General features: G+C 38.1%; 1 protein-coding gene across 1 annotated transcript in view; it reads right to left on the bottom strand.

The window, feature by feature from the left end:
- Positions 1 to 28: 28 nt before the first annotated feature.
- tprn (taperin) overlaps positions 29 to 26,882 on the bottom strand; it is a 43,500-nt gene continuing 16,646 nt past the window's right edge. Inside the window, exons 2-4 of the mRNA XM_022204033.2 lie at positions 12,522 to 12,723; positions 9,689 to 9,816; positions 29 to 3,469 (exon numbers count right to left, since the gene is read on the bottom strand). Coding sequence (XP_022059725.1) covers positions 3,407 to 3,469; positions 9,689 to 9,816; positions 12,522 to 12,723 — 393 coding nt within the window. The 3' untranslated portion in view covers positions 29 to 3,406. The remainder of the gene's footprint in view (positions 3,470 to 9,688; positions 9,817 to 12,521; positions 12,724 to 26,882) is intronic.

A 26,882-nucleotide genomic window follows, 5' to 3' on the forward strand; every position in this document is an offset into this window, starting at 1 on the left:
CAGCATGAAAATGGCACATAAACATGACTTAGATTTGTTCAAGTCTTCTATTTATTGAGCTTTCATTTGTACAAGTATGACATCACTTTTTACTTTGTTTTGTTTTACTTGCCCAAAAATCATTGACAATAACTTTACAGTAAGCACATCTGCTGCGATGTAGATTTACAGAGGAGGGAGAAAGTAAAGGATGAAGGAGCTTCTACCACAGAGCCCAAAACACAAACTGCTCACTTTGCAAACAGGAGTGGACAGATGGGAAAAACACTGGCTGTCAGAGACGCTCCAGGAGCATGTAAAGCGTCTCTTAGTCCCCGTTAATGGCCTTCAGAAATGCTGGTGGTCATTTAATAAGACGATTAGTGAAGTTTCCCACAGTTCCTTCTGCCTCTTTGGTCCTTCAGTTCTCAGAAAGACAAAAAAGAGCGAATAAGATTCCCGTAAAGAGCCGACAACGGCGGCGGCGTACTTTAGGGGACGTTTTGGTTAAACGAAGGCGGCGTTGACCACAGATGGAGGCAAGTCATGTGACCGGTAACCACGACTACACAGCAGGTCTGAGCAGGGATTTGTTTGAAAGAAGATCGAGAAAATGTTTAAAAGTTTTAGCTCCAAAACCAAAAATACATACTTCACATTTTTGCTGTTTTTCAGGTGCATATTTTCTGTTTCAAGCGGCTTCTGGTTTTCAGAAAGCAGCAGAGTTATAGTTCCTTTACATTAAGAAAATGTAGATTAAGTTTAAAAGTCTCAGTGCTGAACATTTAATATGTATCAGAATCGGCTGCATGGTGCTTGATGAGATTCGTAATCTTGCTTGATTAGGACATTAGATTAAAAAGCAGCACAAAAATGGAGAAATCCATTCTTAAACTCCTCCACTTTGTGACTTGTTAGACTAATTTCAGACTGAAGTTGTGTAGTTTAACCTTTAGTACAAAATGTGAGAAAAGGCCACTACACATATCTATCATTTTAAGTGTTGATTCTCCTCTTATTTGTTAATTAAAATCTTCATCCTGTACTGACATTTTCTTTATATTGTATTTAACTTTGAATATTTACAGGAAATGAAGAGTTGCCTTCATAGCACTTCAGCACTAATCTTGTTTGATTACAAGCTAAATTTAGCAAAATAAAAGAATATTACATTGAGAAAACAACCAAAGATATGAAAAATGGAGGAATTAAGTTTAGAACTGCCCAACTGTTATTTTTTGTTCCCTTATTTCACTAATTATGATGTAAATTCACACTTTTTTATTTTACTGAACTTGAGAAGTTTTACTTTTTGTTATTGAGAGGAAATATTTGCAAAAAAGTTCAAACTTCAGATACAAGTCAAGTAAGTTTTAAGTGACAAATTAAGAGTGTTTGAGTAGAATCTTAATATATTCTTTTAGATGTGAAATTCTGGGCGTCTTCAGTGGTTTAAAAATACATTCAGACTTCTAAAATAGAAGCATTTCCTATGCAGACTTAGCAATAATGTGAAGTATACATAGTAAATGAGCTAAAACGCGCTAAATTTTTACTTCTTTAAATCTGCTATACATCAAAAAGTGACACATGAGGTCAGAGGGACGATATCCAAGTTAAAAATGGAGGATTTTAGTGGTTAAAGCCTCGACCTGTGTGGACAAACTGCACTTGGGCTGCTGTATTTTGGTCACAGTGACAAGGCCGACAATCATAAGACTTTTGATGCAAGGCTGTGGCAAAAATAGTACAAAACAAAAGTGGACATGGCATTCATCGGCAGTGCATTCATCATAAACAGCTGAAGAGTTCAGTTCCAAAGTGTGACTCTAGAAAATCGATTTGAAAACCAAGTGGTCAAAACTGCTCCTCGTCTACAAGCTTAGTGGTTTTTTAACAATATGAGACGAAACTCTTCAACTTAGGCTTCCTGTTCTTTTAAGTGCACATTTCCTCTGTCGCCTGTTTCCTCATGAGGTGCAAAACAAAGCTAAAAAGCATGACAGTGCAAAAGACATTTAACATCCAAGACTCCTGACTGACGAGACAAATAACTCCTAAACCCATCGGACAAAGACGAAGATCTAACAGCAAAAAATCCAACCCGGAGGACTGAACGGAATCCCGTCTGATCGGGAAAAAAAAAGAAACGACGGGAGACAAATCGTATGAAAACATGAGAAACTGTACAACAATACTGGCCGAAAACATCGATCCTGGTTGTAAATAACGAATGTGTGTGAGGCTTTTACAGCAACACTTTAATCAGTTGGCATTATGAGTAAAAAAAAAAAATAATCTGGAAATGTGGTGCATATAAAACAATCTTAATAATAATAAAAAAGAATTACATATTCTCCCAAACACACGCAGTCTTGCATTCGTTCTCACAAACACATGATCACTTTTGCCTTCAGTGGACCGAGTTCCTTCTCCGTGGAATGTTAAAGTACATGAGGTCCGTAAAAAAAGCAAAATGTCTAGAAATATTACGTTTCTTTTTGTACATGAGCAGGTTTGAGACATGCAAACTTCAACTTGTAAGCAGGAATAAATACACGAGAAGCCAGAGAAAGGTCGATAATACGGAAACATTCTACAGTGTGATGATTCTCCACCAGCGACGTACAGACGTTATTGGCCAAGGTCACTTTTTCAAGCATTTATCAAAGAGTTGCTACTGATTGACAGAAATCCTCCCGCCGGGGTGCATATGTGTTGAAGTTTGCTTGCCGTTTAAACACTTCTACCAAAAAAACGTCCAGCAGCTTCGATACAGCATAGTTTGCCAGAAAAAATGAAACTAAAAAAAACAAAAATAAAGGCATACAGAAGCTTTACAGTAAAGAGAAAACCAACGGAGGCCGAAATCAAAACATGCAGGTACAAAAACAACAAAAAAGGGAAATAAATCTACAATTGTGGCACCCTTTCACCATTTTTTTTGTTTGTTTTTGTGTTTAAATCTGCCTTAATCGATCTATTTTCTGACTAACACTGAACTCCACTCTGGCGGCTTCCTGAAAACCCTGAAACGAATCCGGCGAGGAAGCAGGAAAGACGCCTTCGAGCAGATCAACTGTCGAGGAATCGGAAAGACAGTCCAGCTGCTTTTTTTCCTTCAGCTTGAGGAATCGAACAGCAGCCACCTGGTGAGAAAAGAAAAAAAAAAACACAAACCAAAAAACAGAAGCTCTTCTGCTCTTGATATGCAGGCTGAGAAACGTGGCGTGTCGTCGTGGTACCGTGGCAGGAAATCAGCCAGAACAAACAGACTAACAGGATCCTGTCTGGGATCAGGAAGGTGTGCTTTAGGTCGGCTGGAGTGTGGAGGTCGGAGGCAGCTGAGGTCCGTCTGGATCCTCCTGGAGCTGCAGGTCTGGTCCCACAGGTGAGATGCTACTGTACAGCTGATTGGTCTGACAGATCAGAAGTAAAGCGCCGGTTCGCTGCTGTAGTCGGACAGAGAGGAGCTGTCAGCCGGCGTGAGCTGAGGAGGAAACACATGTTCATGGCTTTTAGTAGAAACTTATAAAACAGACTCTTTATGCATTTTCTTGGATTCTTCATTGACTTTTTGGCAGTAAACATTCAAGCTACACTGCAGCATCCACACCAAGAACTTTAGATTTCTTTCTTGTTTATGAACCAAATAAAGCAGGAAAAAAGACCACAAGCTGCAAAAACATACATGCATGCAGTTACACTGTTAATTACGGTGGGTCCTCGGTTTGCGACATCCTCGTTTTACGGCATTTCGTCGGAACTGGTTATGGCAAGTCATCGGATTACGTAACCAGTTTCAACGCAACAACAAAACACTATACGTTGGAACTAGGTATGGACTGGTCCTCTGTTTATGACGTTACATCGAAACTGGTTACTTAATAAATGTAAACTATATTGCCAAAAGTATATTGCTCACCTGGCTTGACTCGCATATGAATGTAAGTGATAGTGGTGCAACGGATCATCATTGATCCATGATCCATATGGATCGCTCTCCACGGTTCGGAACGCACGTAGTCCGTGGATGGGTTGATGAAAAAAAAAAGCTGTACTTGGGCACATGGAGAGCGCATGTTTAATCCACACTAGTTGAGTGCAGCGGTAGTCATGGCTAGCAGAGGAACTTGAAAAACCTTCTGCATCATTGAAGTTGCCTGTAATTGAGCATTTTGGCTTCCTGTAAAATACAGTGATGATGGAAGAAAGGTGATGGACAAAATTATAATGGTGTGTAGGCACTGGGACACGAGAAAGCCATATGAGAGCGGAAATACATCGAGCATGACCACCCATATGAAGCAACATCACCTGGATCTGTCAGTGACAAGAGCCAAGACGAAGGCTGCTCAACAACCACTGATCACGCCGGCATTTAAACGGCCCCTCGCTGCAGAATCCGACCGGGCCAAAGCTATTACAAAAGCTGCTAGGGTGTTTATGGCTGCAGACATGAGGCCATATTCAGTGGTGCAAAACACAGAGTTTAAACATGTTGAACATGCTTGAGCCACGTTAGGAGATCCCATCACGCATCCACTTCAGTGAGAAGATCGTGCCTTTTTTTTGCTGATCCAAAAATTGATTCAATCTGTGACTCAAAATCGTGATACGATCCAAACCGTGAGCTTTTTGATCCGTTGCACCTCTAGTAAGTGACATCCCATTCCTAATCCATAGGGTTCAATATGATGTCGGTCCATCTTTTGCAGCTATAACAGCTTCAACTCTTCTGGGAAGGCTGTCCACAAGGTTCTTCCAGAAGCACATTTGTGAGCTCACACACTGATGTTGGACGTGAAGGCCTGGATCTCAGTCTCTGCTCTAATTCATCCCAAAAGTGTTCTGTCGTGCTGAGGTCAGGACTCTGTGCAGGCCAGTCCAGTTCATCCACAGCAGACTCTGTCATCCATGTCTTCATGGACCTTGCTTTGTGCACTGGTGCACAGTCATGTTGGAAGAGGAAGGGGCCAGCTCTAAACTGTTCCCACAAAGTTGGGAGCATGGATTTGTCCAAAATGTCTTGGCATGCTGAAGCATTCAGAGTTCTTTTCACTGGAACTAAGGGGCCAAGCCCAGCTCCTGAAAAACAAGGCCATACCATAATCCCCCCTCCACCAAACTTTACACTTGGCACAATGCAGTCCGACAAGTATCGTTCTCCTGGCAACCGCCAAACCCAGACTGGTCCATCAGATTGCCAGATGAAGAAGCGTGATTGGTCACTCCAGAGAAGGCGTCTCCACTGCTCTAGAGTCCAGTGGTGGCGTGCTTTACACCACTGGATCCAACGCTTTGCATTGCACTTGGTGATGTATGGCTTGGATGCAGCTGCTCGGCCACGGAAACCCATTCCAAGAAGCTCTCTGCTGAAGCTCTGTTTCTGAGCTAATCTGAAGGCCACATGAAGTTTGAAGGTCTGTAGCGATTGATTCTGCAGAAAGTTGGCCACCTCTTGGCACTATGTGCCTCAGCATCCACTGACCCCGCTCCATCAGTTTACGTGGCCGACCACTTGGTGGCTGAGTTGCTGTTGCTTCCACACACTTCCACTTTCTTATAATACAGTTAACTGTGGAATATTTAGGAGCGAGGAAATGCCAGGACTGGATTTGTTGCACAGGTTGTATCCTATCACAGTTCCACGCTGGAATTCACTGAGCTCCTGAGAGCGACCCATTCCTTCACTAATGTTTGTAAAAGCAGTCTGCATGCCCAGATGCTTGATTTTATACACCTGTGGCCATGAAAGTGATTGGAACACCTGATTTTGATTATTTGGATGGGTGAGCGAATACTTTTGGGAATATAGTGTATTTTGAAAAAGTAGCCGTTCTACACAATTTTAGACAGAGGAGAATCAAAGCCACTGGATGGAAAAACAAATGCAGCACGGCCCAGAAACAGCGAACAGAGGAGCAAGAAGCCGGAGATCCACCCAGCATGGCGAAACATCCCTCAACAGATGATGGGCAGAGCAGAGAGCAAAAGCCTGGAGAGATCGCAAAAAGACACAGCTATACATGAAGGAGACACAAAGTGACATGGTACATAGCAACACAAATGAGACAAACCGATAGAATCAAGATACAAATAATTTAAAAAAAAGAGACAAAATGGATGCAAAACACAAAAAGCGAAGAATGAAACATCAAAAACGAGACATAAAACAGCAGGACAGAGACTAAACTGTCCCAAAGAAACATAAAGTGAAACAAACGAGGTACAAAATGACAAAAATTAGACACAAAAGACAGAAAACTTGTTGGCAATATGTCGTCACACAGCTTTGTTTATGTTCTTTGGTTGTACGCCACCTTGGATTGTGCTACATTCACGACTTTTTGCCCGTCATCATGGATCCCAAACATGATCAAGTAGACCAAGTTGTAAAAACGGTGCAACATATTCTGTTATCTTCTTGTAAAATGACTCGTACATGCATGAGAGTGTTTGGTATTCATGACTTTTATGAAGAACAGATCGATATCGTGATCTACACAACAGCTTTCTTTACATTTTCACCAGAGTTTCGACTTCCGGCAGGCCGTAGGACATTGTACTGAAGCTTTAACAACAGGAAGATATTTTTAATTTACAGAAACAACCAGAGGAGAATCAATACCTAAACTGAACTTTAGTTGTAGGTATGTATAGCCACAGCCGTCTACTAAGCCTCCTTTTCTCACGTTTTGGACTAGAGGTTGAACTTCACAACTCGACTTCAGTTTAAAAGCGTCAATAAAATGTCCATTTGCATTTTAATTGGCAAAATAAATGAATAAAAAATAAAGTTTAATATTCAGTTCCTCCATTTTTTCATATCTTAGGTTGTTTTTTCTATCTAATATTATTTTATTTTACTAAATGTAGCTTGGAATCAAACAAGATTATGAGTCTCATTAAGTGCTATGATGGCAACTCTATTAATTCCTGTAAACAGTAATGGTTAAATACAATATAAACAAAATGCCAGTACAAATAAAGATTTTTATTTACAAATAACAAGAGAAGAATCAGCACTTAAAATGAGCTTTAGTTGTAGGTTTTTATAGTCATGGATGTCTACTCAGTCGTCCTTTCTCACGTTTTGGACTAAACGTTAAAATTCACAACTTCAGTCTAAAAGCCGCAAAAAAATTCCATATGCATCATAAATAGTCATATAAATAAAGTCAAGGAGTTTAAGACTCGGTTTCTCATTTTTTCCTATCTTAGGTTGTTGTTTTCCTTCTAATATTTTTATTTTGTCAAATTTAGCTTGTAATCAAACAAGGTTATGAATGTGATCAAGTGCTATGCAGTTGATTCGATCAATTCCTGTAAATATTAATAAAGTCTTTCTGTCCAAATGTGACCAAAGAGGAAATGTCTTTTTATTTACAGTAACAGCTCACTCACATTCTTTATCACCTGTACCGGCTATAAAACTATAAATTCTACTTTTAGTGTTCACTGACTTTGCCGGAAATGTGTAATTCAGGTCTCAGGTCACAAAGCTTTCCTCCCGTTTACATGCCGGAGGACGTCAGAAAATCAGACAACGCTCCTAATATGCTGTAAAGCGGTCTCGGATGATAAACTCTGAACAGTAGAGGTGCTTAAATGAACTTAATAAAGTGTCTAATGAGTGTATTTTCCACATATGAGAATTCAAAGATCAATGCTGCCTGTTAAGATGGAAAATTATCACCCAAAATTCAACAAAACTGCAATAAAACAGCTAGTTTAGCTTGAATTTAAGGATGTATAATTAAAGGTACAATCTATAATTAATATTATATAGCCAGAATTAAAGGAAAAATAAACAAAAAAAGTGCTTCAGATGTAAAATATGCAGCTGTTTCCTGTTGTACACACGTGGACAAAATTGTTGGTACCCCTCAGTTAAAGAAGGAAAAACCCACAATTCTCACTGAAATCACTTGAAACTCACAAAAGTAACAATAAATAAAAATTTATTGAAAATTAAATAATCAAAAACAGCCATTACTTTTGAATTGTTGATTAACATAATTATTTAAAAAAACAAACTAATGAAACAGGCCTGGACAAAAATGATGGTACCTCTATAAAAGATTGAAAACTATTTGACCAGAGTGACATGATTAACTCAGGTGTGTCATTTAATTGACATCACAGGTGTTTCCAAACTCATAATCAGTCAGTCTGCCTATTTAAAGGGAGACAAGTAGTCACCCTGCTGTTTGGTGAAAAGGTGTGTACCACACTGAACATGGACAACAGAAAGCGAAGGAGAGAATTGTCCCAGGACATCGGAAAAAAAATGATAGACAAACATCTTAAAGGTAAAGGCTATAAGACCATCTCTAAACAGCTTGAAGTTCCTGTGACAACAGTGGCTCATATTATTCAGAAGTTCAAGACCCACGGGACAGTAGCCAACCTCCCTGGACGTGGCCGCAAGAGGAAAATTGATGACAAATTGAAGAGACGGATCGTTGGAATTGTATCCAAAGAGCCCAGAGCAACCTCCAAAGAAATTAAAGGTGAACTCCAAGGCCAAGGTACATCAGTGTCAGATCGCACCATTCGTCGTTGTTTGAGCCAAAGTGGACTTCATGGGAGACGACCAAGGAGGACACCACTGCTGAAAAAAACTCATAAAAAAGCCAGACTGGAATTTGCAAAAATGCATGTTGACAAGCCACAAAGCTTCTGGGAGAATGTCCTTTGGACAGATGAGACCAAACTGGAGCTTTTTGGTAAGGCACATCAACTCTATGTTCATAGACTCAAAAACCAAGCATACGAAGAAAAGAACACTGTCCCTACGGTGAAACATGGAGGAGGCTCAGTAATGTTTTGGGGCTGCTTTGCTGCATCTGGCACAGGGTGTCTTGAAAGTGTGCAAGGTACGATGAAATCTGAAGACTATCAAGGTATTCTGGAGAGAAATGTGCTGCCTAGTGTCAGAAAGCTTGGTCTCAGTCGCAGGTCACGGGTCTTCCAACAGGACAACGATCCAAAACACACAGCCAAAAACACCCAAGAATGGCTGAGAGAAAAGCGTTGGACTATTCTAAAGTGGCCTTCTATGAGCCCAGATCTGAATCCCATTGAACATATGTGGAAGGAGCTGAAACATGCCATTTGGAGAAGACACCCATCAAACCTGAGACAACTGGAGCTGTTTGCTCATGAGGAGTGGGCCAAAATACCTGTTGACAGCTGCAGAACGCTCATTGACAAATACAGAAATCGTTTAATTGCAGTGATTGCCTCAAAAGGTTGTGCAACAAAATATTAAGTTATGGGTACCATCATTTTTGTCCAGCCCTATTTCATTACTTTGTTTTTTTAAATAATTATGTTAATCAACAATTCAAAAGTGATGGCTGATTTTGATTATTTAATTTTCAATAAATTTTTATTTATTGTTACTTTTGTGAGTTTCAAGTGATTTCAGTGAGAATTGTGGGTTTTTCCTTCTTTAACTGAGGGGTACCAACAATTTTGTCCACGTGTGTATGTCGCAGTAACTAAGTATTTTTGGATTGTGTGACTGTTTTTCTGTCTAAAACCAGATAAACTCCACAGAGTGACGGATGGATGTTAGCTTTAGGAGCTGAAAAAAAAAAAACAGCCACATCTGCTGCTCGGCTCGGAAACAGAAACTGTGTGTTCAGCTTTGACTTTGACGTGTTTTGTTTCTTTCTTTTAAAAAAAACAAACTCCTCACCATGACTTCCTCCGTCATCGTCGTCTGCTGGGAGCTGCTGGTGTCGTCCTGGTAAACGCCGTCGTCATGTTTGTGTTCCTGCCAGGCGCTGAAGTCCACCGAGTGTTTGGGAATGTAGCTGGAAAGATCTGCAGAAAAACAAAACAAACGATAAAACCGACATGTTGATGACCTCCTTGTTTACCAATGAGTCCGTAAGGCTTCCCTTTGTGCATAAATCCAAAAAATGTACAATATAGCAATACAATACACACACATATAAAGGTGTTTTATATGATTTTTTGAGAGGATGTTTAAGATTTTTGAGTAAAATTACAAGTTGATGTAGTTAACGGTTTGTCCAGTAGGTGTCTCTGTCTCCAAACTTTTATGTTTCCTGTTTGGTTCCAAGAAGCAACGACCTGATCAGAGAAGTTTTGTTATTTTTATAGCAGAAAAGCTCATTTTCGTGCCCCCTTTTCTATTGTTTTTTTCATTTTTTGGCACAACCTTGTGTATTTTATCTCCTCTGAAACATGTCTTGTTATTTCGGAAATACTCACAAATCTGCTGTTTTTATGTGAATTTTCCACGACAAACACAGAATTAGGATGAGAAACCAGGACTAAACTTTTAACCTTAACAAAATAAATAAAACACCCCAAAACTAAGGCGACAACAAACAACTAATAGAAATACAAGCTGCAATTTTTTTTGATAAAAAGGTTAAATATGCCACAAAATACTATTTAAAAAAATCAAATATTCTGGTGCTACAGAGATGAACTGACCTATAAATTACATGTTTTCAGACACAAGTGATGCACTTGTTTGGTTCAGATTGCAGAAACTATCACATAATTAATCATTTTTATATTTTTTTTCAGTGGAAAATAAACACAAAAATGCAAACTCCCACTAAAATGACTAATCATATGCAATGTGGAAGTAATTTATATAATCAAAATATGCCGGTATATCACTCTGGATTACATTACAATGAATAAAAATGACTGAAAAATGTTTAACAAAATCATCTCCACACCACCATGACTCCACCTCAGCCTGAACAATGCATTAAAAACCACAAAGCAGAACCTCCCTGTGTAAACTGATTGAAAAATAACTCCCAGTCAGAAGATTATTCCTCCTTCCTCAACCTGATTCTCATCTTTCAGGACCATTTCTCTTCCGTTTATGTATCTAAACACCATAAAACACATCAGGAGTCGTGTCACTGACACCGAGTTCATTTAAAACTGCTGCCATCCGTCTTCTTTTCACTCAGTCATCAGTTGTCCGTGATGGAAAAATGCTGACGACACAGTAAGAAAATAGATTTTTACTTCATTCCTCCAAGAACTAGAGGAGTTCCCTTTTTAAAAACGTAGATCCAAACACCACTGGGTCCAGTTTAATATTTAAATAAGACAAGAATAAATCTAATATTCCTAGTCTTTGCTTCAGCTATACGTTTTAGACACGTTTTTATTATTTATCCATATTTTTTCATTAACATTTGGGTTCCTGTTCACCTAATATATGGTTTCTCTGTTGCTAATCATTTTAGGTAACTTTATTTTATTTCATATTTTGTTGAAATTATCTCCTGAAAATCGACTTGTAAATTCTACTTTGACATAAGCGACATAAATACACTTTACTCCATGATTTGGATCCATTATCATCCATTTTCAACATGGAAAGGGTTCATCCTCTGAAAATATGAATGTACTCACTAAAATTACTGATAATACTGCCAGGAAATGCTGAATTTACTGAACAAGACTCAAAACTCAACAACCGCGACACAAGATGCAACAAAACAAGATAAACAGAGACAAATGGATGTTAGGATTGCTAGGAATCATCCTCTAGGGATCATGAATATCTACAGCGAAGCTAAATTAAGCCGAGCTATCGGGTTTCAAGATATCTTCTTATTACTTCTTAGGTTGAAATTTGAATCCAATGGTTGATTCAGCTGATTTTTGCAGGCTTCTTCCTCTGGGGACAATGAATATTAGGAGGAAATTTCACAGCCTATATGACTGATTGCATTTAAGATGTCAGAACCAAAGCGTTGGACAAAAGAGATAATTTCAAGTTGGTAGAATACTGACTTTTGTGGAGGGGGGCTTGTGCGCCATTATTTTTTTAACAAAACAAGATCCACAGAGTGATGAATGGATGTTAGGATTGTCAAGGATCATCCTCTGGGGATCATGAATATCTGCAGTGAAGCTAAATTAAGCTGAACTGTTGGATTTCAACATATTTTCCTATTATTTCTTTGGTTGAATTTTGAATCTAATGGTTGATTAAACTGCGAAGCTGTCATTTTTGAGGATTCTTCATCTGGGGACCATGAACAGTAAGAGGAAATTTCACAGCCAATGTAACCGACAGCGGTTAAGATGTCAGGACCAAAGTGTTGGACAAACAGCAGATAATTTTAGGCTGTTAGAATACCGACTTTGGTTGAGGGACCGTTTGTGCGCCATTCTTTTGAACAAAATAAAATCCACGGAGTAATGAATGGATGTTACAATTGTTAGGGATCATCCTCTGGGGATCATGAATATCTGCAGTGAGTCTCAATTAAGCTGAGCTGTTGGGTTTCTTCTCACTAATTCTTAGGTTGAAATTTGAGTCTAATGGTTGATTCAGCTAAACGGTCCAAGTGTTTTGGGATTCTACCTCTGGGGACTATGAATACTAGGAAGAATTTTCCCAGCCAATGTGACCAATAGCAGTGAAGATGTCAGGACCAAAGCATTGGGTTAAAGACAGACAATTACAGGCGAGTAGTTCAGTGATTTGGTTTCATTGTTGTGTTTTTTGTGGTCCCCACCGTTGCCGTTGTTGCTGTGGGTCGGTGATCCGGTGAAGCTCGGTCTGGGGATGTGGATTCTTCCCACCATGCTCGGCTGTTCGTCCGCCAGCTTCCCGTCCTGCTTGTCGTCGTCCTCCTCCTCGCCGCTGTCCCAGACGCTGCTCTCCGACGGATACTCGTACGTACTCTGGAGACTCGACTCGTTGAAGGAGATCTTGAGCTAAAAAGTAAACACAGAACAGTTTGACGTTGCCGAACTTGTGTTTTTCCTGATTAAGAAAAATCCCACACAACACTACAGATACCACCAGAGGGTAAATGAAATAAATATTCCACTCGTGTAGTAAACACACTGTTTCCCCTTCCACCATATTTTATTTGCTCTTCACTGGCGCTGCGATAAGGAAAATGACACCAAGCAGCAGCCAAACGCCAGCAAACGTTGGCTGTAGCTGGTAAACTTGGGAGGCTGCCTGGTGGTGGTTTGGATGGAATATTTAATTTTTAGAAATCGAGCTTGTTGGCAGAAAAGAAAAGGAGACAGACATATTTTTTCTTGGTCTGTAGCAATGTCTAGGTGTCAGAGCAACATCTATATGAATTAAAGCAGAATATATTGTGCCATAATACACTAGTTTTGACAATCACCGATATGCCCCTCAGAGGATGAACCCTTCCACTAAATCTAATCACAATGCTCCTAGAAGATGCAGAATTTACTGAACAAGATGAAACAACTCAGGGATGTTGGTGACCAAAATATTAGACAAATATAAATAAGAAAAAAATCAAAAACATAATAAACATAGGTAGCATAATTATTTAGCTTTTCAAATTAAAAGCTGCTCTTTTCTCTCTATAACTTTAACAAATGTAGTGCTGTTACTGATTATATAAATATAAGCACAAGTGCATATACTCTAGTTTTTATCGTGTCCTCATTTTTATTGTACTTTTGTAATTATTGTCCTTTCCTGCTCTGCTTCATTTGCATGTAGCGGCTGTAACTTGCGAATTTCCGGTGAGGATCAATGAAGTTTATCTACTCTTAAATACTCCGTAGACTTACGACAATATTGCTGTAGTCAAATATTTAGGCTGCGATAATCATGTAGCGAAAATATGATGCTGCGACAGTCTATGACAAAGACTGCTACAAAACAACAACAATTTTAGTCTTTTGACATTTTTTTCTGTGAGAAAACCCATTGGAGAACCTTCAACTCAATCTCTGTGGACTTAAGAAAGGAGGAAATGACAAATTATGATAACGTCATCACTGTAAATTCTTTCGGCCATTAAAATCTTCGACAGCCTGTTTCCTGCTTCAATCATGTGACAACACCTGAGCCGTCTCCATGGCAACTGAGCAAACTCCACTCGCCAACAAAGATCATGAAATACGGCGCAGATAAATTATGACATTAAAATCTACAGTTTCTTACAGTTTCCGGGCAAATTCAGCCAATAATTCACATTTAAAAGCCTAAATGATGATATTTTATAACCACACGACGACAAAATAAGGTCATTTTCAGTTTGCTTCAGGGCTTGACTTTGATTACAGCTCTGATTTGTTTACTGAGACAACAACCTGCCCACTATTTGTGAAGGAGGCCAAACTTTACAGTCATCAGCCAAGGCTTCAGACTCTCACATATCCTCTCAGCTGCTTCACCGCTGCTGCAGCTTACGAGGCCAGTTTACAGGTTATTACTTCCTTATTGCTGCACATTATCGTGCCTCGGCCTCTTGCTGACACCACAGTAACGCCCGTTTAGATCCAACCGCCTCATGACTTATTCAGCAGGGCTTTTAATTGGGGAATCTCGGAGAAGAAGCTGCAGTTTGTTGATGCTCCTTCTGCTCGGACTGTAAGTGGGACAGGTGTCGGTCTCGCAGGAGCCGGGATCGATCGACTGAAGGTGTTTTTTTGCTGCAGGAAAGTCAGTTCGGCAACACAAATGTGGATCCGAAGGTCTAGACGAACCCATTTGTATTTTGCTGCAATGTGTAATCCAACATGAACCGTGCAGGAAGGTGGTTTTAGCTGCATTTATTCTCAAAAGTACCTTAAGCACCACGGTAAAAGTATCACTGGTGTTGAACAAAACGTGTCAAAACTCAACAAGCCGCAACATTCAACTCCTTTTTGGTTGCTTTCTGCACAATATACCATTATTTCTTTGTCTTGTATCAACATATGCAAAGAAAAACACATTTTTTGATAGATTAGAGATAAATTTAGGTTCACACTACAGATTTATGACAATAATCCAAAGATGAGAGTTTACAGGTTATTGACAAAGATTTAGTTTGTGAACTGAGTCCAGTTTTCTCAGAATTAAAGATGAATAACTGCAGATTCCACATGAAGATCTACAGAGGAACAATGACGGTCTAGAAATCATGAAGAAGAGTCTAAAATGTCAAACAACCCATTGAACCTCAACAACCGCAACATGCGACTCCATTTTGGTTACTTCCTGCATATTACAGGAATGTTTCTTTTCGTCTTGCATTAATATTTGCAAAGAAATCCCATTTTTCGACAGATTACAGATAAAAGAAGGTTCATCCAATATATTTCTGACAATAATCCACAGATTAAAAAAGACAAGACTCTCAAGATTCTGGTTCAGTGTTTGACTGATAGTGTTTAGAAAAAGGTTTCCAGATTCATGTCAGAAGTCAATTGTTCTAAGACGAGAACAATAAGCTTGAAGTCAACAACATTTAAAAAAAACTCATTTTTCGATAGATTATACATGAATGAAAGTTCATGCTACAGACTTATGACAATACTCCACAGATTAAAAAGAAAGAAACTAAGATTCTGGTTTAGTGTCCAATAAATATTGTTTAGAAAAAGGTTTCCAGATTTGTCAATTGTTCTAAGATGAGAGTTTATAGATTCTGGATAGAGATTCAGTTTGCAAATTGAGTACAAGATTCTCAAAATGGAAGACCAGGATCCACAGAGGAACAATGACGGTCTAGAACTCATGAAGAAGAGTCTTAAATGTTCGAACAATGGTGTATATATTTGGCCCAAAATGTCAAACAACCTGTTAAAACTCAATAAGCTGCAACAAGCGACTCTTTTTGGTTGCTTCCTGCATATTACAGGAATGTTTCTTTAGGTCTTGTGTCAACATATGCAAAGGAAAAAAACCTTTTTGAGGAGATAACAGATAAAGGTTCATTCTATAGATTTATGACAATAATCCACAGATTAAAAAGGACAAAACTCTAAAGATTCTGGTTCAGCGTCCGACCAAATCACTTATAAAAAGGTTTCCAGATTCGTGTCAGAAGTCGTTTTTTCTAAGATAAGAGTTTAAAGCTTCTGGACAAAGATTCAGTTTGTAAACTGAATCCAAGATTCTCAAAGAATCGAAGACCTACAGAGGAATAATGACAGTCTAGAAATCAAGAAGAAGAGTTGAAAATGTTCAAATCATGGTGTTTAGATTCAGCAGCAACCTGTCAAAACTCAACAAGATGAAATTCGACTCCTTTTTGGCTACTTTCTGCATCGCAATATCATAAGAATTTTCTTTACGTCTTGCATCAACATATGCAATGAAAAACCCATTTTTCCTCCTATTTTAAACAGTTTCATGCTGCAGTTCTGTTTCAGGACTGAGTTCCAGTTCAAAGAAGACAGAAAGACCATAAACGCTCTATAATAAGTTACTATTTATGTGCTCTGGCCACATGTAGGCGTCGCGAAAAGCTTTTATTTTCTCCTCCAGAGTTGCCATGGAGATCCCAGCTGATACACATAAAACGGGAGGTTTGTCCATGTCTTCCCCCCTGAGGCATCAGCTGACTGCTCTTAACGTGCTGTACCTGGCTCCATCCACTCTGATCCAAATCTCAACTAATCTCCATCACAAGGCCACAAGCCAGCGGCTCCACGTCCGCCTCAGGAAGACCGATCAGAGTTTAACCTCCACCTCTGAATGTCACGCTGTTTTCCAACGTCCTGCATGACTCCTGAATTACCCAGGTCTGTCATTACAGGGAGGTTTATGACAGTAAATATGTAATAAAATTGGTAGCACCAAGTGTTTCTGAGAACAAGTCAACATTTCAGTAATTTTTAGTCATTTCAGAGGAGAAAAATCTCTTAAATGGAGCAAAACTCTTACAGTGTACGCAAAAAAATACTTCTACATATTCCAGCTTACTTCTATTTTATCCAAAAGAGGGGTAAAACATAATTTTGACCACGCAGTATACACATAAACCAGGCTCTGACATGGTGACAAATTCAGGTTATAGATAAAACATGGTTCATGCTGCACATTTATGACAATAATGCACAAATTAAAAAGGACAAAACACTAAAGATTTTGATTCAGTGTCCAATATATAGTTTAAAAAAGGGTTTGGAGTTTTGTATCAGAAGTCATTCATTATAAAATGAGAGTTTAAATGTTCTATACAAAGATAAAGTTTGTACATTGAGACCAAGATTCTCAAAGTTAAAGACCAATAACTGCAGATTCCAGATGTGGATCCACAGAGCAACAATGAGTCTAGAAATCATGAAGAAGAGTCAAAAATGTTCAAACAACCTCTCAAAATTTAACAGCTCCAACAAGTGATTCTTTTTTGGTTACTTCCGACATATTATTGGAACATTTCTGTGGGTCTTTGATCAATGAATGCACAGAAAAACCCATCCAATATGGATGTATAGATGAAACAAGGTTCATGCTGCACATTTATGACAATAATCTGCAAATTAAAAAGGATAAAATGCTAAAGATTCTGGTTTAGTGTCTGATAAATAGCGTAAAAAGGTTTCCAGATTCATATCAGAAGTCATTCATTATAAGATAAGAGTTTAAAGGTTCTAGACAAAGTTTGTAGACTGAGACGAAGATTCTCAAAGTTACAGACAAATAACTGAGATTCCAGATTTTGATCCACAGAGCAACAATGACAGTCTAGAAATCATGAAGAAGAGTCTAAAATGTTCAAACAACCTGTTGAAACTCAACAGCTACAACAAGCGAGTCATTTTTGGTTACTTCCTGCATATTACGGGGATGTTTCTTTAGGTCTTGCATCAACCTATGCATAGAAAAACACATTTTTCCACCTGTTATATGTTTGTGTCAGACATTAGTTGTTCTAAGAGGAGAGTTTAAAGGTTCCAGACAAAGATAAATTCTGTAGATTGATTCAAAGATTCTCAAAGTTAAGGACGAATAACTGCAGATTCCAGATGAGGATCTACAGAGCAACAGTAATGGTTGAAAATTTTTCAAACGATGGTGTTCAGGATGAAGATACAGAAAGTGAATTTCTGCATTCAAGTCTACAGACTCAACTTTACTGTAAAATATGAATAAAACTGAGCATATTGTATCTTTGCTTTAACAGCTGTAACATGTATGTTCTCAAGTGTATAAAGAAGGAAGGAGATATAGGGCAATGTGTATAAATAAGCAAAAAAAGGTAAAAATATTCACAGAAAATGTCTCAGCACTGATATTTCAACTCTGACCAAAACACAAGTAACAAATCTGTTTAAACCCAGCCAGCGTTGCTTCTCAGTTAAGTGAATTTTCAACTGAAGATGAGCACATATTAGTTTTTGCTCCCGACATCCAGAAGAAAATATTAGTATTCAGCAGCGGTGACGCCACAATCCACAAATCCTGATATGCATACAGTCTTAACACCTTGAAAAGCCCCGACAGTCCCAGACATCCTCTATTTTTAGCCTCCAAAAGTCCTCTTCTCTCTTTTTTTTAAGTTCCTGTGTTAAATCTGCTAAACTGGCATCCTGTCTTAGAGGAAGTCTCTGGATGCCAAAAGTGAGTCCCATCAATAAATCAGGCTCGCCGCTGGGCTCGCTTCCCCTTTCACTCTTTCACTTTTCTTTTCGTCTCACATGAGACTCCTGTTAGACGAGACTCTGCCGCTGATCCAAGTCACAGAAACCTGTCACAACTCAGTGAAGATCACGGGGAGTTTTTCCATCCTGCTGCAGAGAGTTGTGGGTCTGTGATGAAAGCCTGGATCACCAAAGAGGCAGAAGTGATTCGTCTTCTGTCCTCAGGCTGTGGGTCGAGCCAACCGAGGCCCAGATCAGACTTTATTCATCTTATTCAGGACGCCGCAGCATCAACTGGACACTAAAAACCGACTTATAGTCCTGCTTTCTTGCAGATTTCATTTAGGAGTGTATGCATGCATGAGAAGATGATGCTTTTCGTTATTTCTCTGCAATTTCACTAGTTATTTTTAGGATATTACTGTTAAAAAGATATTTAATGTTTGACAGATTAGAAACCTTAAAATACAACAAATCTCTATTTTACTTCAACATGTAACATTTAAATACTGTATAGCATCATGGAAGCAAAGAAATACAGAGAGTTTTGGAGCAAAACCTGAGAATCTGCGTTATGGCCGATTATCGAGGCCGATATTTGGCATTTTTCTGATTATCGGTGTCTGTATTTTTATTTCCTAATTACTGATAAATTAAATGCTCCACTTCAGGTTAGATGCAGCCACTTCTCTCTGTTTTTAATCACTCTACGGTCTCAGAAATGTCTCAAAAACTGAACAAGAAACACAAATCAGGAAATTAGCTTCTCTCACAGCGGCTAACGCTACGCTAACAGCTAGCAGCTAAGTCAGAAGGCAGCCACAGATTAACCTGAAACAGAATCTGGAAAACAGTAATTCAGAATGCTTTAAGACCTGGACCTTAGTGGGAAATAAAAGTGATAAAACAGAAAAATACTTAGAAAACAGAGAACAGCAGGAGACAAACTAGAGCATCCTAATTCAATCTCTCCCATTTCTATTTTACATATTCAGCTATACTCGCCTTTACTAATGAAGAAGTCTAGTTATAAATGACAGGTTCTCTGCTGTTATGTGCTGTTAAAACGTTCAACATTTAATGCATATCGGCTCCAAATATCAGTTATTCTTGATTACCACCAATCAATATTTTACCTAAAAAACACCCATATTTGTCGATTCCTAACTGATCATTTCCTCACAGCAGGAACTTATGAGCTTCTTTTAAGGCGTCCTGAACCTCTGTGCATGATCCGACTACAGGAACCGACCCTCTAGAACCTTTTTCTGGGTAGTTTTAGGGGTTAAAAAAAGTAATTAAATACTTCTGAGTGGCCTTAAAAATCTATCATGTGCGTCTCAATGCCGATTTGTTAAACTAAGAAGATAAATACTGACTGGTGATTATGAGAGCAAAACTTCACGGATATACGCATTTTACAAGCAAAGTTAGCTATTGATCTGCATTGAATATGCAACATTGCACAAATAAGTGGCAGAATATGTGAGGTTGCATGAAAAAAAACAACCTGAGAGTCAAATGAAATGTCTGTTAAGAACCTAGAAAGCTTTACAGTATTATTTAAGACTGAGAAATTATGATAAAACACAACTTCTCATCCACAAAGAACTAGACTACGTAAATAAAAGGTACCAGTACAAACTGTGAAAGTTGAAAAGCTTGGGTTTTCATTCCTACTGGGCATGTTTACTTCTTGTTCAGTCAAAATTTTTTACTTTTCTGATGTGATTTCTAGATTTTATCTAGGGATGTCCCGATCAGGTTTTTTTTGCCACCGAGTCCGAGTCCGAGTCCTATCATTTTGAGTATCTGCCGATTCCGAGTCCCGATCCGATTCTTTTCTAATATAGTAAAATATGTATATTATCTATTAAAAAAATAACAAAAAAACTTATGAAAAGTTTTCCTTTTTTATTTTCTTAACGTCAATTCAAAACAACACTTAGAACAGTACATTTCTGTGACTAAAAATAACAATCAGAAAATAAATAAATTTCCCTTTTAGCTTAGGTACAAAAGTAAAAATAACAAATTTCCCTTTTAGCTTAGGTACAAAAGTAAAAATAAACAATAAATTTCCCTTTTGGATTAGGTACAACAGCAAAAATAAATAAATAATAAACTTCTATAAAATAAACAGCAGGTCAGCTCAACTCAAAGGCATGTAAACAATAGGGAACAAAGTTAACAAAGAGCCACTTTATAATACCGTAAGGACAGTAGTAGTAATGTGCTCTTATGAATGGCACATATTTGTCTAGAGTTTCACTGAAGGACATGTATGTTTTTCTTGATGAAAACTAACATTTCCACCTTGTCAGGTTTGAGCCTATTCCTGTTTTCATCTATATACATCTCATTTAAAAAGGAAATTGAATAAAAAATAAACATATATATCCAACCGAGTCCAAATCGGGAGGTCACTTCCGATCCCGATCGAGTCTGTAATCACGTGATCGGGCCCGATTTCCGATCATGTGATCGGATCGGGACATCCCTAATTTTATCTGAAACCGGACATAAAAATAAAAAGAGAAATGAAGAAAACGGGAGGAAACATCTTTTTAACCAAAAAGGAAAGAGGAAAAAAATAGTCCTTGCGACAGTTTGCCTGTTCAGGAAGGAAGATGAATCATTTCATCAGTCTGGTGGAGTTTTTCTTGTTTATTCTTTAAAAAAAACAGCTGAATATGAAATAAAACTGACTTGTGGAGCTGCAGCTGAATGGAGAAAAAATAATATTTTATTCCATCAGAGGCTGCATTGTTTAGCTGTTTGCTGGTGGTTATGAGGCCTGAAAGGACACACAAAAGAAGAAGTGAAGGCAGCGAGGACGAGATGAGATTATGTCTTGATGAATGTGCCAACGGGCCGGTCGGGCGCCGAGCCAGGATTTAGTTTCCAGGCCACCCAGCACGCCATGTCCTCGTTTGGTGAAAACGTGGTTCCTGCTGAATGAACAACGGCGATGGGACTGAACAGAGGAGCTCCACTGAGGACGTGGCTGCGCGTTTGTGTTGACGTGACGTTACTGGGTGTGACCGAGGCGTGTTCGTCATGATGGCATTCAGCGTGCACCTGCTCATACACAGCTCACGTATGAAAGAATAAAACTAAACGCTGCGGCCGCTGAAGAGAACTCAGCAGGCTGAAGCTGCTCAGGCTGACCAGGTGGATGATTAGAGTTAATCTGCAGCAGGTAGATAATATTAGAACAACGAGGCCTGGAGCTGCAGCTGCATTAACAGGATAATAAGCACTTAAAGGCAGCAGCTTCAGCCTCCTCACTGTGCTGGTGGGTTATTAAATCTCAAATATGCTGCATGACCATCTATCATTTACTGTTTAATTTGTTTTTTAACGTGAACTATGAAGATTTGAAATTGTATCTGTGAATTTTGACCTTAAAACATCGAGTAAGGTCTGTTAAACTACTGTTCAAAAGTTTAGGGTCATTTAGAAACGTACCTATTTTTGAAAGAAAAGCATTTTTTTCGATGAAGATAACATTAACCCTCATGTTGTCCTGTGGGTCAAAACTGAACCATTTAAAGTTTGAAAATGTGGAAAAATATATATTTTCACAGTGAAGCTTCTGATGTCCACATTTGCAACATTTCTGGGAATTTTTTTTAAACATTTTTGTGGAAAAAAAGAAACGTTAAAAATGTTTCTTTAATAACATTCAGTTGTGAATGTTCTTAAAGAAAATATCAGAAGTTTTACTGAAGTATATGTAATCACTTTAGATATTTTTAGAATTTTTTTTGGAAGATTTTTACTCATTTATTGAAAAATATTTACAAGAATTTTCTTGCCAAATTTGGGGGATATTTTTTTTAAATAAAATTTTTAAGGGAAACTTTAAAGGAATTATTGGACTTTTCTTCCTGAAGGTTTTGTAAATTTTCAGAAATTTGGGGAATTTTTTTGCTGAAGTTTGGGATTTTTTTCAGACAAGGAAACAATATTTTTTGGTGGCCATAAATGAGGACAACAGGAGGGTTAAAATAAAGAACTCAAGATGAATTGGGAGGTCAGTGATGGATGATGATACTTCAAGTGAAACAGCAAAGGATCCCCACAGTATGATGATGCCACCTCCATGCATCACCATAGCTACACTACTGTTCAAAAGTTTAGTCACTTAGAAATGTTATTTTTGAAAGAAAAGCATTTTTTTTCAATGAAGATAACATTAAATTAATCAGAAATCCAGTCTAGACATTGTTAATGTGGTAAATGACTGTTCTAGCGGGAAACATCTGATTTTTAATGGAATATCTCCATAGGGGTACAGGGGAACATTTCCAGCAACCATCACTCCTGTGTTCTAATGCTACATTGTGTTAGCTAATGGTGTTGAAAGGCTCATTGATGATTAGAAAACCCTTGTGCAGTTATGTTAGAACATGAATAAAAGTGTGAGTTTTCATGGAAAACATGAAATTGTCTGGATGACCCCAAACTACTGAATAGCACTGTAGATGAAGTGGAAATAACCTTCTATTAATTAGTCAGAATCTGCACACTTTGCACTTCTACAGCTGTACATGGTAGATAAACACATTTTTCTTTCTTTAACCAGTTGTGCTTGTTTAAATACATGTGTTTGTTAAGAGCAAAGTCAAATTCCTTAAATACTTACAAATACAGATAAAGCTGATTCTAATTCTTAAGTAAATAAAGTAGCTCCATCTGCAGCAGCTGCAGCATGCAGCCGGCACACTGATAATTCACGATTAATACTAGAATAGCATCATATATAATAATATATCAGTCAAATAGACCAAAACAGAACTTCTACGTTAAAACTATAACTTCATTTTGACACTTTTACTTCAATATATTCTTCATGCAGGACTTTTACTTCTAACAGAGTACTTTCACATCGACCTAACGGTACTTTTACTTAGATAAAACATCTGAAAACTTCTATGAACAATGTCAGGGGTGAGATTATCTTAAAACTTAGACAAGATAAACTCAAACCGTCTTTATTTTTGTAAATTGTACCAAATATCGACCAGGAGGAGGTTTTTAGTAGCTCCCAAATCACAATATGACACTGTTTTAATTCAATTTATCTTTCCAACACTCACCAAATGCCTTATTTATGAAAACTACATGAGATATTGGTGCAATAAGTGCAGTAATTCATGCAATAACGTGTGTTTTCATTACGATTATGTTATTTTCAGGAGCAATTACATTAGATTTGGTTGGATAGTCCTCTTTGTGAATATTTTCCGTGTATATTTGACATTAAAAAATCATTAAATCATGAGCTTATGTTGCTACAACACTATGACTGCACCTCTAATAAGCAATAATGAGCAATTTGCTGAATAACACACACCTCAGCAGCAAATTACCTTCAAAGATCTTATTTAAAAAAGACAGAAAACAAGTTGTTCGCTGCAGAGATTCAGCTCTGACCTAAATAAGAGACCTTTATGCTGCTGGAATATTTCAGTGAAAGGTCAGACTAGAACACACCTACTGAAAAACAAACCCTGCAGCCGTAATCTGAAGTAGATTCGGGTCAGAAAACACACGTGTGATTGTGTCGGTGTTTGCAGATTCTTCACATACGAGGTGGAATCAGTGTTTAGCTGGAGGCGACCATCAGCGATTTAATACGACGACACCGATACAACTCTGTGTGTGGGAGGCTGCACATCATTTCTGCCAAACGTGGAAATGTGTTTACACTGATAGTAATGGAATAGTTGCCCTTTGCAGCCCCACTGTGTGTGTTTCAGTCTCCTTCTGCTATCAGCGTCGGATTATCAGAGCGATAAGAAAAAGGGACGGACACGTTCACCAAACCTGTCTGCTACAGCAAACCCCGTCTTAATGATTATTTATGCCGTCATCCGGCACATAATGACAGAAATGCACCAGCTGCATATGTAAGACGACACCAGCAGGGCGGAGATCGAAACTTATCAGCAAATCTACACCTTACACACACATGCGCTGTCATTGTCGGAGCGTTTATGACATAAAAGTTCGCTTTTAAAGGTCGGGCGTGTTTGGAAAACCCCAATAAAGACAAAGAACACGTCACAAGCCAACAAACTGAAGGTATTTAAGCAGGCAACATCTATAATGAACGCAAATACAATTGTCAATATAATTAAATATCACACTAGCGCTTCTCACAATATTAGACTACGACGAAAAACATTTTTGATAAGTCCACCGTTTCAGTGAACTTTGGGACAAAGTCGAGTCACTGATTGTCTGAGTCTCAAGGCAGCAGAGTAGGAAGACATCGCATAGTATAGAAAAAGGTGGATCCTATGGACATCCGGGACAAAAGCAGCGCAATGGAGACACTAAAGGTCAAAGTTGTGCATCATTAAATCCACTCTGTTGATCACATGTAGACCAGGTTCTTACTATAACCTCGGAAACACAGCTGCAGCTAATGAAATAAAGGGGAATGTTTGAAAAGGTTCCTTTAGAAATGAAATTTGTTTTCTAGAAAATGTTGACACAAGCATTGGTCACGATGATAAACCTCCAGCAACATTCAAGTAAAAATGAGAAGATTGTTCAAGGGTGGTTCGCCAGCTCAGTAGAGCTAAACTTCAACAATGTTTGCCTCAGATAGTATTTCCGGCAGCACTGGTTTCTAGTAGGTAGTCGTGGTTAACCTTTGGCAGCCTGAACTAGTTTGCACATTTGCAGCAAGGTCATGCTTTCATGTGCAAATGAGATCTTTGGCAAACTTGCAGTGGACTTCTGGTCATCTTTGTGGGAAACTTATGGCAGGTGTGCAGCAAGTTTCCAGTGAATTCATATTTTATAGGATCCCAAAAGTGGTTTCAAGAGTAGTTTGTTTGGTTTGTCTTCTTCCCACCGTCCAACACATGGACACCAGGGGAAATGGAGATTTTAGATTGGTTGTTGGTGTGAATGTGTGCATGAATGACTGACTATATTGACCCTGTGATTGACGCTAGAAGTCCACCACAAGTTTCTAACAAACCCAATCTGTACATGGAAGTCAGACGTTGCTGCCAGTTTGTGGCAACATTACCAAATATTAACGACAACCATTTTCCAAAAACGTACATTTTTGGTAAAAACTACAGTAGGTTAATGTAAAGCTAACAAACAAGCAACAACAGCTAACTGACCACCTGAGGTCAATGTTTAAAAAAGAAACATTGAAGAATGGTGGCCTTGATCTCATATTTGGGGAATTCCTATTTGTTATATTTCCCTGCAGATGTAAGAGAATCAAAAGAATATCACTTTTATTTTTGTCTGTTGAGCCTAACTTAACGCGAAGACAAGAGGGAAAAATATATATGACAAAGCTCTATAACTGTTGGTTGATTTCTGTATGAACTAAGCAAACTAAAAGCCCAAAAGTTACCCGAGTTTGGTTTAGAACCGGAAAAGTGAACAAAACCCTGAGTCTAGCTATTGTTGGTCTATTAATACTTCTGTGCAAACTAACACTGTGACGTTGTCTTTGGTTACTGTGTTTACGAGAAGAGTCTATTTTCTCTTGTGGTTTTTTGTTACTTTGGCAGAAAAAGTTTACTGAAATCTCTGAGTAAAGGCTACAGCATGTATTGTAGAGGAAGAGCAGAAGAAGCCACAACCACAAAAAAAAAAAAACACCTGTTCAATGCTTAAAAAAAAGCATTCAAGACGGAGAAAAAAACAAACAAAACTTTGGCCATGTATGAGAGAAAAACTGAGAGAAGTCTACAGGATTGTTTCTGAAGAGACAAGTTGTAGGTTAAAGGTTCAATTTATCAGAATTCATTGAGAAAAGGTCTTTCCACCACGTCAAATGGACAAAACTGGAGATCTTTTTTAACCTTTTGAATGCTTCTACTAACCTCATCTATTGCAACATTCCAAAATGAGTATAAAAATACCTAAAATGTGGAAAGATGCAGCTAATAAGACACTTCATCAGAGCCCAAAATTGTAAAACCCTAAAAAACATGTTGACCTTTGAACTTTCTGGTGGTTCTTGAACTACGCAACTGTGAGGTGCAGTTTCATCGCGAAAAGTAACAAGATCTAAGCTTAAAATCTTCATATTTGATTGAAATTTGCTTTCTTCTACATGCTTCATTGTACAGATTATGAAAAAGAATAAACATATTTTTAAAAATTTCCAAAAATAATCCAACTAACTAAAAATTCTGTGATCATTTGTGCAACTGTAAAGTTATTAGCGACTAAGCTGCAACCAAGAGTCACTTTACCAAAATTCAGGGACTTTTCAGATGAACTGGACCCTGTGTTTACACAGAACAAGCAGTTTTTGGAAATTTAACTTTTGTATTGTTGTACAATTGTGAAGAAATACCAAATATTTGTTTGACATTATTTAACACAGTGTTGTTACTTCCGAAGCTGCAATGCCTGAAATATTAGTTATGAAAGGTTAAATCCATCTGCAATAAATTTCATAAAGGACTTCAGTCATTTTTAAAGGCAAAATGTCAAAAATGTCTGACATCAGCTTCTTCAAACTGAAT

This window comes from Acanthochromis polyacanthus, chromosome 18 (assembly GCF_021347895.1).
Source record: "Acanthochromis polyacanthus isolate Apoly-LR-REF ecotype Palm Island chromosome 18, KAUST_Apoly_ChrSc, whole genome shotgun sequence".
NCBI classification, from domain to species: Eukaryota; Metazoa; Chordata; class Actinopteri; family Pomacentridae; genus Acanthochromis; species Acanthochromis polyacanthus.